Source organism: Pelophylax lessonae, assembly GCF_965119305.1.
Source record: "Pelophylax lessonae genome assembly, chromosome: 3".
NCBI classification, from domain to species: domain Eukaryota; kingdom Metazoa; phylum Chordata; class Amphibia; order Anura; family Ranidae; genus Pelophylax; species Pelophylax lessonae.
Genome location: NC_138770.1, coordinates 576936257 through 576953262, shown reverse-complemented (window position 1 = coordinate 576953262; position 17006 = coordinate 576936257). Strand labels below are relative to the sequence as shown.

The 17006-nt window shown below is 42.0% G+C and overlaps 1 protein-coding gene across 1 annotated transcript in view; it reads right to left on the bottom strand.

Moving 5' to 3' along the window:
• Positions 1 to 692: 692 nt before the first annotated feature.
• Positions 693 to 17006, bottom strand: part of LOC309550630 (uncharacterized protein) — a gene marked incomplete at both ends in the record, with an annotated part of 49339 nt that continues 33025 nt past the window's right edge. Inside the window, 3 exons of the mRNA XM_082250968.1 lie at positions 693 to 1021; positions 6865 to 7017; positions 11586 to 11737. Coding sequence (XP_082107094.1) covers positions 693 to 1021; positions 6865 to 7017; positions 11586 to 11737 — 634 coding nt within the window. The remainder of the gene's footprint in view (positions 1022 to 6864; positions 7018 to 11585; positions 11738 to 17006) is intronic.

Genomic DNA, 17006 nt, shown 5'->3' with positions numbered 1-17006 from the left:
CATTCACAGAAGTCATTGTATTTTGTGAATGGGTCCATGATTGGGCAAGCAGAGAGGAGGGGTGGGCAAAGCAGCTGCAGTCTACTCTGAAGCTGAAGAAGTAGTAGCTATAGCTGTACTCCCAGTGCTTAGTAATGTAATTCGGAAAGGAAAGAGATAAGTCCATGAGGTGGCTTACATTTCATCAAACTTAACCCATAGTAATTCGGCACATTTTAGAAAGTGGCTGAATTCCTGGAGTTCAGTTTTAAAACATGCCCTTGTTAATCTCTGTAGCTATAAGCGTTGTGGAAAAATTGTATGTTTATTAGTTTACAAGTCAGGCAGTGGAATAGTTTTTTTTTTTTTTATAATGGATAGCAGATCTTGCCAGCCCTATAATGTACACAACCAGCAAGGACTTCTAAACTTTTAGAAGCTGGGGAAATCCTGGAGTCTTTTTTGTGACTTCTGGATATTTTTGAAATTTAATAACTTCTTGTTAAAGGTATTCAGAGAAATTGGGGTGTCTTGTTTTAAAGCTCTTTTACTGCTAGTTAAAAATATGTAAATAGTTTATTGTCCATAGTCTGGGCACAGGTGCACTTTAAGCGACAAGTACAAAAGAAGAAAGTTGAATACTGACATTTTAATGTACCTAAATTATGCACCACATAGCCATTTTCCACCTTTAGTTCATTAATACAGAATCATTAGACTGCCGTTTGTTCAAAGGTTATATTGGTCAGTTCCAGAGTGCTGGAGGTGTCTCTGGCAGTGTAGTGTTCTTTGCTTTGTCTGGGTGACTTGTGCCTTGCAAGGCTGGGCATCATTTGGCCACACTGACTCTGAGAAGCAGGTAATGCACCTGTAGATCGAGCATCTTTATTTTCTCTTGGTCCTTCTCGCAGTCTAAAGTTAGCTTTGGTACGTTTGCTCAGATGGGCAACGCACAGAAGGAGAATAACAAGCAACAAAGTGATTGCGACACCACCAAGGGAGGCAACTAGAATTTCCATTTGTTCCGATAGGGAGTAAATCTCTGTTGGAAATAAAAGAAAAAAACAAATGGTTAGCATTACCTCAAACATGGCTGGATTGGTCAATATCCCCAAGTCTTCTGCCATTATCTACACCAAACACCCCTTTTATGACCAATGTTGGGGGAAAAATTTATTTAAGCTGTTTTTTCAGCATCAACCCATCAGGGATATCCTATTATACACTATATATGAGGGCTCAGAGGGAAGTTATCACTATAAGCAGCTCCACCAATTCTGTTTTTGAAAATGATTAGCCCCCCTTCACGCTCGCACCAGCAATGAAATCGTTCAGATTGCTGCGACTTATGTTGTGGCTACTTTGAAAAAGGCTCCCGCACTACTGTTTGACAATTTCATTGCAACTTGCAAAGACTTTTGTTGTATGAAGTAGCGAGCTGCAGTGAAGTTAGCTGTGCGGCTTTGAAATTGCGCAATTTCAAAGCCGCACTGGTGTGAACGGAGCTTACAGTCCTACAATTGTTATTGTTCATTCAGGTTTACAAACAGTTGGCTGGAATATGTTCAACATTATCAGTCATATTTTCAAGAAGTCCAGTCTTTACACACATCAGAGATCTCACACAGGGGTCAGGACAAGAATATGGCCTGACCCCTGTGTGAGATCTCTGAGTGCGGGAAATGTTTTTCACAGAAGTCCAATCTTTCCAGACATCAGATATCTCATACGGGGGAGAAGCCACTTTCCTGGCCTGAGTGAGGGAATTGTTACTCACTTAAGTCCTGTCTTCCTGTACATCAGGGATCTCCTTTTCTCAATATACACCTCCTCCTTGGGTCAGTTGATTGCCTCCCATGGCTTTAAACACCATTTCTACGTGGATGACATCCAGATCTATCTCTCTACCCCTCAGTTCACTCCATCAGTCTCCTCACACATCACCAACTTACTAACAGACACATCAGCCTGGATGTCACATCAAACTCTTCAAACTAAACCTACCCAAGCTCATGATATTTTCTCCCCCACATGCCTCTTCCCCTGATTTCCCTGTCAAAATCAACGGCTCAACTATCAACCCATCCCCCCATGCCAGATGCCAGGATCCTAGGTGTAATCCTGGACTTTGAACTATCCTTTCGGCACACATCCATTCACTGTCCACAGCTTGCTACCTCAACCTCCGAAACATCTTTAAGATACATCCCTTCCTTCCAATGACACCACAAAACTTCTAATCCACTTCCTGGTCATCTCTCACCTCGAAGTGCCACCACCACTAAAGAGAGAGAGTGACCCAAATCCCACTGCCGCTTACCATCCCACTAATAAAAGAAGGCTCAAAGGATCCACCAAACTGCTTCTCCAGAAATCCTCAGCAATTCCAGGATCAAGCCAATTAGCTGCGACTCCAAACAGATGGTACAAGGCAGACTGATCACTCATATAAACCAGAAAAAAGCAAAAAAGAAAACCATAGTGCAACACCTAATGTACCACCATTTTATTTTCTTATGCCAAATAACTGCTTACAGGTAATAAGAGTAAAAAGGGCTTATCTGCCGGAAATGTTTGACCACTGCTTCACTCAATAGTAATGTCCCACGCCACAGGTCCCGCCCCGACGCGGCGTTTCGTCCAATGTCAGACTTCGCCCCTAAGTCTGTGACGCGGGACGTCACTACTGAGTGAAGCAGCGGTCATCTCGTTGGTGGTCAAACATTTCCAGCAGATAAGCTCTTTTTACTCTTATTACCTGTAAGCAGTTACTTGGCATAAGAAAATAAATGGTGGTTAATTAGGTGTTGCACTATGGTTTTCTTTTTTGCTTTTGTCTGGTTTATATGAGTGATCAGTCTGCCTTGTACCATCTGTTTGGAGTTTCACCTAATTGGCTTGATCCTGGAATAGCTGAGGATTTCTGGAGGAGCAGTTTGGTGGATCCTTTGAGCCTTCTTTTATTAGTGGGACGGTAAGCGGCAGTGTGATTGGGGTCACTCTCTCTGGTGGTGGTGGCACTTCAAGGAGACCAATCAGCTGGACCCTACCTATACCTGGACTTTTTATATAGCGCTGCTTTTCAATTTCATCCTGTTTTTATGTTTTATCCAACATATGTGCAGTGGCTGTTTTATATCGAATAGACCCAAACGCAGCTTTTTGTTTCATTTTTTCACATCTCTCACCTCGACTACTGCAACTCCTTCCTCATTGGCTTACCTTTAAATAGGCTATCCCCCCTTCAGTCCATCATGAATGCTGCTGCCAGGCTCATCAACCTTACAAACCGCTCAGAGTCTGCTACTCCTCCCTGCCAATCACTCCACTGACTGTTACACAACCAACTAATTCAATTCAAGATACTAACAATAACTTACAAAGCCATCCACAAGTCTGCCCCCAGCTACATCACTAACTTAGTCTCAAAATACCAACCAAATCGTTCTCTTCCATCCTCCCAAGACCTCCTATTCTCTAGCTTCCTTGTCACCTCATCCTATGCTCGCCTCTAGGACTTCTCCTGAGCCTCTCCCATCGCCGATCTGGCCCCCACCTAACAACTGTGCAATATTTTCTCCAGCAGCACATCCCCCAGAGTTATTACCTCTTGTATCTCTTGACCCCCCCCCCCCCCTCTTAGTTTGTAAGCTCTAACGAGCATGGCTCTTTGATTCCTACTGTATTAAAAAGTGTCTTGTAGTTGTACTGTCTACCCTCAAGTTGTAAAGTGTTGCGTAAATGGTCAGCGCTATATAAATCCTGTATAATATTAATAAAATAATATTCCATGAGGCAAGAAGACCCACTGCAACCAGAACTCATCTTTCAGTGGTTAGCCATCAGTGAACCAAAACCTTATTGGTTGCTATAGTTTACCTTTCATTTCACTTTGGCTTTGTTCCTTGGACCGGTTATTAAAAAATAATATATATATATATATATATATATATATATATATATATATATTGTACATAAATTTAAGCTGAAGTTTAGGTATTTTTTTACAGGGTTACATTGATCCAGCTTAACCCAATAGAAGTATACACAGTAAAACCTTGGATTGCAAGAAACTTGGTCTGCGAGGGTTTTACAAGACGAGCATATATATTTCATATATTTTAACTTAATAAACGAGTGAGGTCTTGTAATACGACACATCACAACTGAGTATTAATTTTGTAATCGGTGCATCTCTAAAAAAATGTTATATAGTTAAGTTGGTCCAGCTTCAACCAATGTAAGTATGTACAGTATCTCACAAAAGTGAGTACACCCCTCACATTTTTGTAAATATTTTATTATATCTTTTCATGTGACATCACTGAAGAAATTACACTTTGCTACAATGTAAAGTAGTGAGTGTACAGCTTGTATAACAGTGTAAACTTGCTGTCCCCTCAAAATAATTCAACACACAGCCATTAATGTCTAAACCGCTGGCAACAAAAGAGTTTTTTACAGCACTGCCTTAACCCTCTTGGGCATGGAGTTCACCAGAGCTTCACAGGTAGCCACTGGAGTCCGCTTGCACTCTTCCATGACGACATCACAGAGCTGGTGGATGTTAGAGACCTTGCGCTCCTCCACCTTCCATTGAGGATGCCCCACAGATGCTCAATAGGGTTTGGGTCTGGAGACATGCTTGGCAAGTCCATCACCTTTACCCTCAGCTTCTTTAGCAAGGTAGTGTTCATCTTGGAGGTGTGTTTGAGGTCATTATGTTGGAATACTGCCCTGCGGCCCAGTCTCCAAAAGGAGGGAATCATGCTCTGCTTCAGTAGGTCACAGTACATGTTGGCATTCATGGTTCCCTCAATGAACTGTAGCTCCCCAGTGCCAGCAGCATTCATGCGGCCCCAGAGCATGACACTCCCACCACAATTCTTGACAGTAGACAAGACACACTTGTCTTTGTACTCCTCACTAGGTTGCCGCCCCACACGCTTGACACCATCTGAACCAAATAAGTTTATCTTGGTCTCATCAGACCACAGGACATGGTTACAGTAAGCCATGTCCTTAGTCTGCTTATCTTTAGCAAACTGTTTGCGGGCTTTCTTGTGCATCATCCTCAGAAGACTCTTCCTTCTGGGATGATAGCCATGCAGACCAATTTGATTTAATGTGGGGTGTATGGTCTGAGCACTGACAGGCTGACCATCCCCACCCCTTCAACCTCCGCAGCAATGCTGGCAGCACTCATACGTCTATTTCCCAAAGACAACTTCTGGATAGGACGCTGAGCATGTGCACTCAACTTCTTTGATCGACCATAGCAAGGTCTGTTCTGAGTGGAACATGTCCTGGTATAGTCTTGGCCACAGAGCTGCAGCTCAGCTTCAGGGTCTTGGCAATCTCCTTATAGCCTAGGCCATCTTTATGTAGAGCAACAATTCTTTTTTTTTCAGATCCTCAGAGAGTTCTTTGCCATGAGATGCCATGCTGAACTTCCAATGACCAGTATGAGAGAGTGAGCGCGATAACACCAAATTTAACACACCTGCTCCCCATTAGCACTTGAGACCTTGTAACATTAATGAGTCACATGACACTGGGGAGGGAAAATGGTGAATTGGGCCCAATTTGGACATTTTTACTTAGAGATGTAGTCACATTTATTGCCAGCAGTTTAGACATTAATGGCTGTGTGTGGATTTTTAAGGGACAGCAAATTTATACTGTTATAATAATACTGAGCTCAGAGCTACTGCATCAGGGGAGGGAAAGGGCATGTGAGCAGGTTATAATCAGAGAAAAAACAAACAAGTGTCCATTGCACCCGGTCCTTTAGGGAGGGATGGGCTCCCGCCAGACTCATCTGCCCTCTGCCTATCCATTGTAATGCATGTGCTTTCACTATTAAGGCTTTCAAAATATAAGCAGTTAAAGCAGTGAAGCAGTTAGCAGGCTGTGCAGCCAGCATTACAGGCCTCCTCAAACCACTGTCCAGAGTACTGTATTCATTACAAGCCTCCTCAGACCAATGTGCAGTGCACTGTGTGCAATGCATTACAGGCCTCCTTTTCAGACTGTCCAGTTCAAAAGCACTGTGTGCATTACAGGCTTCCTCAGACTGTCCATGTCCAGAGCACTGTGCAGCATTACAGGCCTCCTTAGACCACTGTCCAGAGCACTGTGCAGCATTACAGGCCTCGTTAGACCACCGTGCAGCATTACAGGCCTCCTCAGACAACTGTCCAGAGCACTGTGCAGCATTACAGGCCTCCTCAGACCATCCAGAGTGGCTAAATCTGTATCTGTGAGATTTTTCAAATCTTAATATCATAAATAATAACGTACTAGATTTTTTTACTCCAGGAATATATATATGTTTGGAAATTCTATAGAAATGCTTAAATAATGCATTACAATTTAACTAAAACCATTAGATTTTAGTTGACTAAAAATGTTTTATTTAACAAAAATGTACTTGAGATTTTAGTAGACTAAAATATGACTAAAACAATTATAGAGGTCTAAAATGGGACTGAAACTAAAATGACATTTTAGTCCAAAGACTATACCTAAAATTGAGACTGAGTGGAAGTAAACAGTAACAGCTGGGTGTCTCTTAGTAATGTCTTGTGAGTTTTCCAGTAGGGCTTCATAAGGTGCGTATGTAAATAGCCTACATCTATACCATGAGCATTCTTAAAGTTAGGTCAAAGCTGCAGGGCTTGTTTTTATCTACATACATCCCTTACCTGCATAGACAGCTTGAGGTTATAAGATCCCATCACATAGTTTACCCTAGATCTTTACATATGCCTATAAGCATATGCTCAGGAATTCTGTGAAGCCTGTTCCAAGGCCAAATGTATTTCCACTATCACTGCTAAACAGTAAATAAAGGGCAATAAAATGAAAGATACAGGGCAGTACCTGCTGGCTGAGGAGCGATGCATACAGTCCCTGGAGCAGCAGGAGAGTGATCTTCGTACCCATTTATGCATTGACAAGAATAGCTGCCAAATTCATTGGCACACTGAGCCTTAATATCACAGTTCTGTATCCCAAGCTGGCATTCATTCACATCTTAGTGGAGGTAAGAAAGACACTCATTTCAATAAATTCTTAGATTAAAGTAGCAGTACAAGACAGAAAATGTGTCTGATCTAAATAAGATTTCCAGTTCATATACCTCTTTCAGCTGCATTATTTTAAAAGAAACAATGTCCTAGTGTTCATTTTTCTCAGAAGACTAATGCAAACAGTATATATATATATATATATATATATATATATATATATATATATATATATATATATATATATATATATATACATATACACATATACATACACAATTTATATTTATTTGTGACACATCAATGTGCTTCATAATATCCAAATAATTTCTATAACAAAATATACAGAGCTGCAATACCAGATTTCACCAGCAGTGTCATTGCAGTTTCAGCTGACTGAAGCACGTTACTTTTACTTTGTAAACGCTATGTTAACCTTATGCACATGTTTTTGCAGGAAAATAATGTGCATTTATTATTATTTTCCACAGATACTTGCAAAGCATTGCACCCATGATCAGTGGACTGCGGGTGCAATGTCAAGCTCCTGCAGGCACTTCCTCCAGCTCTCTGGCCATACATCTGTGCAGGCTTTCTGTTAGAGAGCTTGGGAAAGTGTCAGTGGACGAGTATACTGCACTCGTGTTCCATTGATCACTACAAGTCTGTATGTTGTGGTGGTAGACTGACTTGTAGTTCATAAACAAGTAGACTGCGCTCGGTGCCTGCAACGGTCACTGCATTGGAGACATTTGGCACATAGAAAGTCTTGAAAAATAAAACACAAAACAGTTTATTTGAAATAGATAAATATAGTTGTAGATGAATGAATGATACCACGTTATGGAACCTTGGGCATCAGGAAGAAGGTCATCTGAAACTGCAGATGGGCTGGGAAGTGGGCGCAAATGAAAGCCCTTATGTTAGCAGAATGCCCGCTCGATCAGCCTGGCAGAGCGATGCACGTTAAATGTCCTCACACACAGGAGGTGGGCGGAAACGGGAATCTCAGGGGAAACACTGTGGACTGTACGCTTGATACATTACCGTGACGCGTTTCGCGCACATGTGCTCTCTCAAGTCACGGGGATAAGGCAACAGACCTAATTTTAACCATTCTAAGAAGACGGGGAATAGGCAGAACTATGTAAAATCTGAATGACTCTTTACTCACAAATGCTCATAGCTGCCATTAACTGGTTGAGTGGCAGTTGTATACAAACACAATGTAATCCGCTAATAAAAACAAATTCATAGAAATATAAAATCTCACTACTCATCAGTAAAATAAATAGATTAAAAAAAACTCATTCATAATATACACACACAGTATCTCACAAAAGTGAGTATACCCCTCACATTTTTGTAAATATTTTATTATATCTTTTCATGTGACAACACTGAAGAAATTACATTTTGTTACAAGTAGTGAGTGTACAGCTTGTATAACAGTGTAAATTTGCTGTCCCCTCAAAATAACTCAACACACAGCCATTAATGTCGCTGGCAACAAAAGTGAGTACACCCCTAAGTGAAAATGTCCAAATTGGGCCCAATTAGCCATATTCCCTCCCCGGTGTCATGTGACTTGGTCTCAGGTGTGAATGGGGAGCAGGTGTGTTAAATTTGGTGCCATCGCTCTCACTCTCTCATACTGGTCACTGGAAGTTCAACATGGCACCTCATGGCAAAGAACTCTGAGGATCTGAAAAAAAAATTGTTGCTCCACATAAAGATGACCTAGGCTATAAGAAGATTACCAAGACTCTGAAACTGAGCTGCAGCACAGTGTCCAAGACCATACAGCCGTTTAACAGGACAGGTTCCACTCAGAACAGGCCCCGCCATGGTCGACCAAAGAAGTTGAGTGCACATGCTCAGCGCCATATCCAGAAGTTCTCTTTGGGAAATAGACATATGAGTGCTGCCAGCATTGCTGCAGAGGTTGAAGGGGTGGGGGGGGGGGGGGTCAGTCTGTCAGTGTTCAGACCATACGCTACACACTGCATCAAATTGGTCTGCACGGCTGTCATCCCAGAAGGAATCCTCTTCTAAAGATGATGCACAAGAAAGCCCGCAAACAGTTTGCTGAAGACAAGCAGACTAAGGACATGGATTACTGGAACCATGTCCTGTGGTCTGATGAGACCAAGATAAACTTATTTGGTTCAGATGGTGGCAACCAGATGAGGAGTACAAAGACAAGTGTGTCTTGCCTACAGTCAAGCATTGTGGGGGGAGTGTCATGCTCTGGGGCTGCATGAGTGCTGCCGGCACTCAACCAGGAATGCCAACATGTACTGTGTAATACTGAAGCAGAGCATGATCCCTTCCCTTCGGAGACTGGGCCGCAGGGCAGTATTCCAACATAACGACCCCAAACACACCTTCAAGATGATCACTGTCTTGCTAAAGAAGCTGAGGGTAAAGGTGATGGACTGGCCAAGCATGTCTCCAGACCTAAACCCTATTGAGCATCTGTGGGGCATGCTCAAACGGAAGGTGGAGGAGCGCAAGGTCTCTAACATCCACCAGCTCTGTGATGTCATCATGGAGGAGCGGAAGAGGACTCCAGTGGCAACCTGCGAAGCTCTGGTAAACTCCATGCCAAGGAGGGTTAAGGCAGCACTGGAAAATAATGGTGGCCACAAAAAATATTGACACTTTGGGCCCAATTAGGACATTTTTACTTAGGGGTGTACTCACTTTTGTTGCCAGCAGTTTAGACATTAATGGCTGCATGTTGATTTATTTTGAGGGGACAGCAAATTTACACTGTAGCAAAGTGTCATTTCTTCAGTTTTGTCACATGAAAAGATATAATAAAATATTTACAAAAAGTGAGCGGTGTACCCACTTTTGTGAGATACTGTAGTTGATTGTGTGACAGCCAGTGGAGTGATTGGCTCACTTTTGTGAGATACTGTAACTGTATAGATCTCTCTGTATCCATCTTTCTCTATAATTCTCAGCTAAAAATATATACATGTATAAAAAGTTATAACTTATAGTGTATATATATATATATATATATATATATTTTTTTTTATCCATCTCTTAATCCATCTTTATAATGCTCGGCTAACATTTTATATATATATATATATAAAAATAAAAGTTGTATATACAAAAAACAGTAATATATTCTATATATATATATATATATATATATATATATAACAATTACACATATGGGGGGGGGGGGGGAAAGTGGAGTAAGGGAAGGCAGAAGAATGGGGGGTGGAGGGGATGACTTTAAACAATATTGTGAATCTCTAAATCCTCATTCAACCCATATGGTGATAAAGAACCAAGTTTGTAAATCCAAAAAGTCTTCCTCTTGCATAAGAGGGAGAATCTCTCATTATCAGTGAGTGAACCGTTTTGGATGGCCTCAATTGCCATAACCTACAAGCAACCAATCGGCTTATGGTGGGCCTAAAGGGAATGACAGAGGACACTTTGTTCATCACATCCTTCTTGAATAAGTCTACAGTGCTCTCCTATCCGTTTGCTTAGGGTGCGGGTAGTACGCCCCACGTACAATAGGTTACATGGGCACGTTAAGACATAGATGACAAACACTGTAGAACAGGTAATAATAAAGTTCATGACATTTTTCTTTATGGAAGAATGAACGCCATCTAAGCACGCAGCGCTCTTTCAGGCTGATCGAGCGGGCATACTGCTTCCATCAGGGCTTTCATTGGCGCCCCCATCCAAGCCATCTGCAGTTTTGGATGACCTTCTTCCTGATACTCAGGGTTCCACAACGTGGTATTGTTCATTCATCTACAACTATGTTTATCTATTTCAAATAAACTGTTTGTGTTTTATTTTTCAATTATTTTTATGCCAACTGGCTGCCAATACAGTGACCGTTGCGGGCACTGAGCAAAGTCTCCTATGGCCATTATTTGCAATACTCCAGGTGCTTTCTAGACAGCTGCATAGGTCTGCCCTGGTCCCTTCGTCCGTCCCTCCGTTCCTTGTGCATCTAGCACTCAGTACATTGCTTGTGGTTTTCTCTGACTTGTAGTTCATTCATTCACTCACAGATCTGTGTGAATGAATGATGTGGCTGTGTAGGGGAAGCTCTAGGGGTGGGAAGTGGGTACTTAGGAACATGTTACACCCCAAAAAACTTGCGGCTACAGGTGAACTTAGCCTTGTTACTACAAAATATTTTATATATTACTGCAGCACACACAGGCATCTAGTTATAAAATTAAAAAAATATTGTTTAAGCATTTGTCCAGTGAATCTGCATGTACATTCATTCTGGGCAAATTGTGCATAAACAAAATGTTCTTTTCGCTACTTTATTTTATGAAATGTTCTTTTATTATCGACAATAGTAAAATATCACATTATTGCCACTAGATGGAATAAAGGAAAATATGAAATACGTACATTTTTGTAACAAGAGATTCAAAGTAACAATTCAAGAGAAGAGGGAATTAGAAAATATATGTAATCATTGGTACATACAGTATATCCGCTAATTCTGTCTAGTCTTCTCTACAGTTGTTACATTAGATTTCAGAAGACAAACAGGGCATTAAATCATGTTACCTTCAACTGAAAGAGACACCAGCCTTGCACCAACTTTCCCAATGAGCTGGCCCTCCAGTGCCTTTACTTGTGTCCTTATGACGTTTCCCATTTCCTTCCCTCTAAGTTGTAGATGCAACCAAAAAGTCAGCGTCAGCTTTGTTGGATTTGTCCTGCATAATTACATAATTTATATAATTACTGTTTGTAAAATTCTTTCCCTTACTTGTATCGAAAAACATATTTCATCCAATAGAAAAAAAGAAATTTTAAAACTTAGGCATTCAAACCTGTTGGTCTCTTCCAGGTTATTGACTAAAAGCATCAAGATTAGAGACGGCCAGGCAACTAACATTTTCAAAATATGATCAGCAATGTTGGTTGTACTGGGATGATGCCTGCAGCTAGAGGCATCATCCCGGAACCATTTTTTAGAGCCGCAGTCGACTTTCAGGTGGTAACAGCCGATACGGCTCGGGAGCTGCTCGATCGTTACCCCAGCGAGCGGGAGGGGAACCCCCCTCCCGCCACCTACTGCGGCTTTCCCGTCCCACCAGGTGACCCGACAAACCAGCCGACACGTCCACCGGCTCTTTGGAGTCCCGGTCACAGCCAGATTCGGCTTCGATCAGGTCTCCGATGATGTAACCTGGAAGCAGCATCCATGACGTCACGTCCGGGTTACTCGGCGGCTAAAGGCACCGAATTTAGAAAAAGTGACAATATTCATAAATGCAGTTTTCGCCATTTTAAATACAGTCAAGTGCAGTGGCGGGGTCTAGGGTCTTTTAGACCCCCGATCCCTCCATAAAGAGTACCTGCCACTGCCTATTACTGTCACAAGGGATATTTACATTGCGTGTGACAGCAATAAAAGTGATCAGATTTTTTTTTTTTTTTTAAAAACCTGTGCTTAACCACTTAAGCCCCAGCCCTATTTCGGAGTATTTTTTCCTAGAAAACTACTTAGAACCCCCAAACATATATATTTTTTTAGCAAAGACTCTGGAGAATAAAATGTCGGTAATTGCAAAATTTTTTGTCAGGCGGTATTTGCGCAGCGGTCTTTAAAACGCCATTTTTTTGGAAAAAATTTGAAAAATCACATTTCACTGCATTTAAAAAATACTAAACAGTAAAGTTAGCCCATTTTTTTTGTATATTGTGAAAGATGATGTCACGCTGAGTAGATAGATACCCAACATGTTACGGTTTAAAATTGCGCCCCCCCGTGGGATGGCGACAAACTACGGTCAATAGAGATCTCAATCTGTGACGCTTTAAATTTATTTAATGGTTACCAGTTTAGAGTTAGAGTGTAGCTCTTTTTTTTTTTTTAATTATTGCCCACGCTCTGGCGATCGCAGCGATACCTCACATGTGGGGTTTGAACAGCGATTTCATTCGCGGCTCGACTTGCGCATACGTTTTTTTTCGTGCGCGAGCCAACGGTGACGAGGGCGGCTAAATTTTTTTTTTTCCTATTTATTTTTTATTTTTTTAAAACTTTATTAGTTTTAAAAAAAAAAAAAAAAAAATCTGATCACTTTTATTGCTGTCACAAGCAATGTAAACATCCCTTGTGACACCAATATGTAGTGACAGGTACACTTTATGGAGGGATTGAGGGTCTAAAAGACTCTAGACCCCTCCACTACACTTCCCTGTATGCAAAACGCCGAAAACGGCATTTTTTGCATACAGCAGTTTTTCAAAACTGCCGCCTTTTGCAGCACAGTAACCCGGAAGTGAGGTCATGGACGCCGCCTCCGGGTTACGTCATCGGAGACACGATCGATGCCGTTTCCGGCATTCATCGGGACTCCATCCAGACGGTGAACGTGCCGGCTGGGTGCTCGGGGCTCCCGGTGGGACGGGAGCCCCGGTAAAAGCCTTGGAAGGCGGCGGGAGGGGGGGGGGGGACGTCCCCTCCCGGCCCCCTGGGTAACGATCGAGCGGCTCCCGAGCCGCATCGGTAGTTACCGACGGAAAGCCGACCGTCGGCTCTAAACCACGGTACCAGGATGGTGCCTCTAGCTAGAGGCATCATCCCGGTATAACCCCGCAAAGTCTGCTGACGTTAATTAACGTCAGTTTGCGGTAAGTGGTTAAATTAAAAAATATATATAATAGGAAAAAAACATACAGAAGTTGTGCCCGCAAATGAAATCGCTGTTTAAGCCACACGTGTGGTATCGCTGCGATCGCCAGAGCAAGAGCAATACTTTAAAAAAAAAAGAGCTACTCTAACTTTAAACTGGTAACCGTTAAAACATTTTTAAAGCATCGCCTAAGTAGATTTTTACTGACCGTAGTTTGTCGCCATTCCGTGGGTGCGTGCAATTTTAAACCGTAACATGTTAGATATCTATGTACTCGGTGTGACGTCTTTCACGATATACAAAGAGAAAAAAATAGCCTAACTTTACTGTTTAGTTTTTTTTTAAACGCAGTGAAATTTATTTTTTTACAAAAAAATGCTGTTTAAAAGACCGTTGTGTGAATACCGTGTGACAACAAATATTGCAACGACTGCCATTTTATTCTCTGAAGTCTTTGCTAAAAAATATATTTATAATGTTTGGGGGTTCTAAGTAATTTTCTAGCAAAAAATACGGATTTTAACTTGTAAACAACATGTGTCAGAAATGGGCTCGGTCCTTAAGTGGTTAAGTCTTTTTTATGTCTTTTTTTCCATCATTGAGACTTACCTTTGTTAGAATTTCTGATTACATATTGTTTTACACAGTTTAGGTTCATGTTTAATGTAGCCTCATTTACCACCAAGAATGTTTTTTTCACTATTAATTACTAGGGATAGACCAATATGGTTTTTTTCAGGGCCGATACCGATATTTTGGTCACAACGTATCGGTATCGGCTGATATGGGCCGATATTTTGTACATTTAAAGTTTTGAAAAATAAAAACAAATTTTGACACAAATCTGGTACTGAACATGTTAATTTACGTTTAATGCTTAATGGCTGGCTTGCTGGCACCCTGTGGTGGGTGGCTGGCTGTCTGGTACCCTGGGGTGGGTGGCTGGCTTGCTGGCACCCTGGGGTGGGTGGCTGGCAACCTGTGGTAGATGGCTGGCTGGCACCCTGTGGTGGGTGGCTGGCTGGTACAGGGCCTGTGGGCGGCTGGCTGGTACAGGGCCTGTGGGCAGCTGGCTGGTACAGGGCCTGTGGGTAGCTGGCTGGTACAGGGCCTGTGGGTAGCTGGCTGGTACAGGGCCTGTGGGTAGCTGGCTGTCTGTCACCCTTTGGTGGGTGGGTGTCTGGCACAGGGGCTCTGGGTGGCTGGCTGGTACAGGGCCTGTGGGTGGCTGGCTGGCACAGGGCCTGTGGCTGGCTGGTACAGTGCCTGTGGGTGGCTGGCTGGTACAGTGCCTGTGGGTGTGGGTGGCTGGCTGGCACCGGGCTGCTGTGGGTGGGTCTATGGCTGTGATACACTCAGACTTGTATAAAGTACTCGAAATTTCTACTTGAGTAAAAGTACAAGTGCTCGATCAAAAAGTGACTTGAGTAGAAGTGGAAGTGCTCGCAGAAAAAGTTACTTAAGTAGAAGTACTAAAGTATTCAACATTTTTTTTACTTAAGTATTGCAAGTAGTTTTTTCAAAAAATTTGCTACTTAAGTACTAAAAGTAAAAAGTACCAGTAGTTTTGAAAAAAAAATTCTACTCAAGTACTGAAAGTAGAAGTACAAGTACTGTGTTATGTAGTTATTAAAGAAAGAAGTCAAAAGTTTGAACATCATATTGTTTTTTATTATTTCAAATGATTTATTCAAATGATTAACCTAAACGACAATCACAATTCCTTAGGCTGTAACTTTTTGTAAACAAAAAACAGATAAAGTATGTCCCTCCCTTCCCCTTTTAAAGCATCCACCTTTTAAAGCCAGGGGTGGTCTCCTTCCTGAGCTTCCTCACTCTCACAGCCAGGCAGATCACTTGAAGTTGAAGGGCCAGGGGTGGAAGGTGATGTTTTTGGTTCGTCCATCTTTTCAGCTGATCAAAAGGCAGAACAGGAGCATGCGCAGTCTTCCTAATCGCGGTTTGATTTGATATGCTCAATTGATGATGATGTGCCAGGCCAGCTTCATCAAACCTACAACGCTTAACCACTTGCCGACTGCCTAACGCCGATCTACGTCGGCAGTCAGCCCCTCACAGGCAAAGTGACGTAGGGCTACGTCACTAGCTTGTGAGGGTCTAGGGAGCGAGTGCGTGCCCCCGGAGGCGCGCTCCCGCATGGTCACAGACCCCCCCCGCACGTGTGACCAGCGGACCCGATGTCCGCCGGTCACTCGGCGATCGGCGGGGGAGAGGGAGAAAGTCAGGCAGCTTGTGTAAACAAGCCACCTGTCATTCTCCTCGGTGTAAAGACACTGATCACACGGATCTACTATGTAGATCCGTTGATCAGTGTCCTTACAGCTGAAGCCACAGCCAATCACAGTAGAAAGCACGCCCCTAGGGACACACACAGCCCCTCCCTCCCAAATAAAGTTAACCCCTTCACTACCAGTGTATTTTTACAATAACAGTGCATATGTATAGCACTGATTACTGTAGAAATGTCACTGGTAACCCCAAAAGTGTCAAAAATGTCAGTCAAGGGTCCGATCTGTCCGCCACAATGTCGCAGTCCCGCAAAAAAAAAAAAATCGCAGATCGCCGCCATTACGCGTTAAAAAAAAAAACAACAAAAATGACAAAAATCTTTCCCTTTGTTAGTAAACGCAATAACTTTTGCGCAAACCAATCAAAATACGCTTTTTGCGATTTTTTTTACCAAACATATGTAGCATAAAACAAATTGGCCGAAAATGTTAAAAAATTTTGATTTTTACATTTTTTTTTGGGGGGAATTTCACCAAAAGAAAGCTCTGTTTGTGGGAAAAAAAGGACGCCAAATTTGTTTAGGTACAGCGTCGCACGACCGCGCAATTGTCTGTTAAAGTCACGCAGTGCCGAATCGCAAAATACCCCCTGGTCGGAATGGGGGTAAAATCTTCCGGGGCTTAAGTGGTTAAAGTGAAAAATGCATCAAAAACTACTAACAAAGTTGCTGTGCTAAAAATGCTAATAAAGTGCCTGCAATTATATATATACAATTATATATATATATATATATATATATATATATATTCTTCTTGTATTCAAAATCATCACCCACAGTATCAAAAATAAAGTGACATGTCTGTGCTAAATGCAGTGCAAATTATTCCCACAATGTAAATTTAATTCATATAAAATATATATGACAATACCACAATAAAATAAGTTGTGATTGTGAATAAGTTAGGTGCAAGTTTAAGTGTGTGAACTAAACTTTATAACGAAAAGTCCATAACTGAATTCCAGTGTGCAATCTAAGAAGTGCTTGTCACTTGCTGTCAGATGTTTCCACCTTTCTTCTGTGATCTGCTCA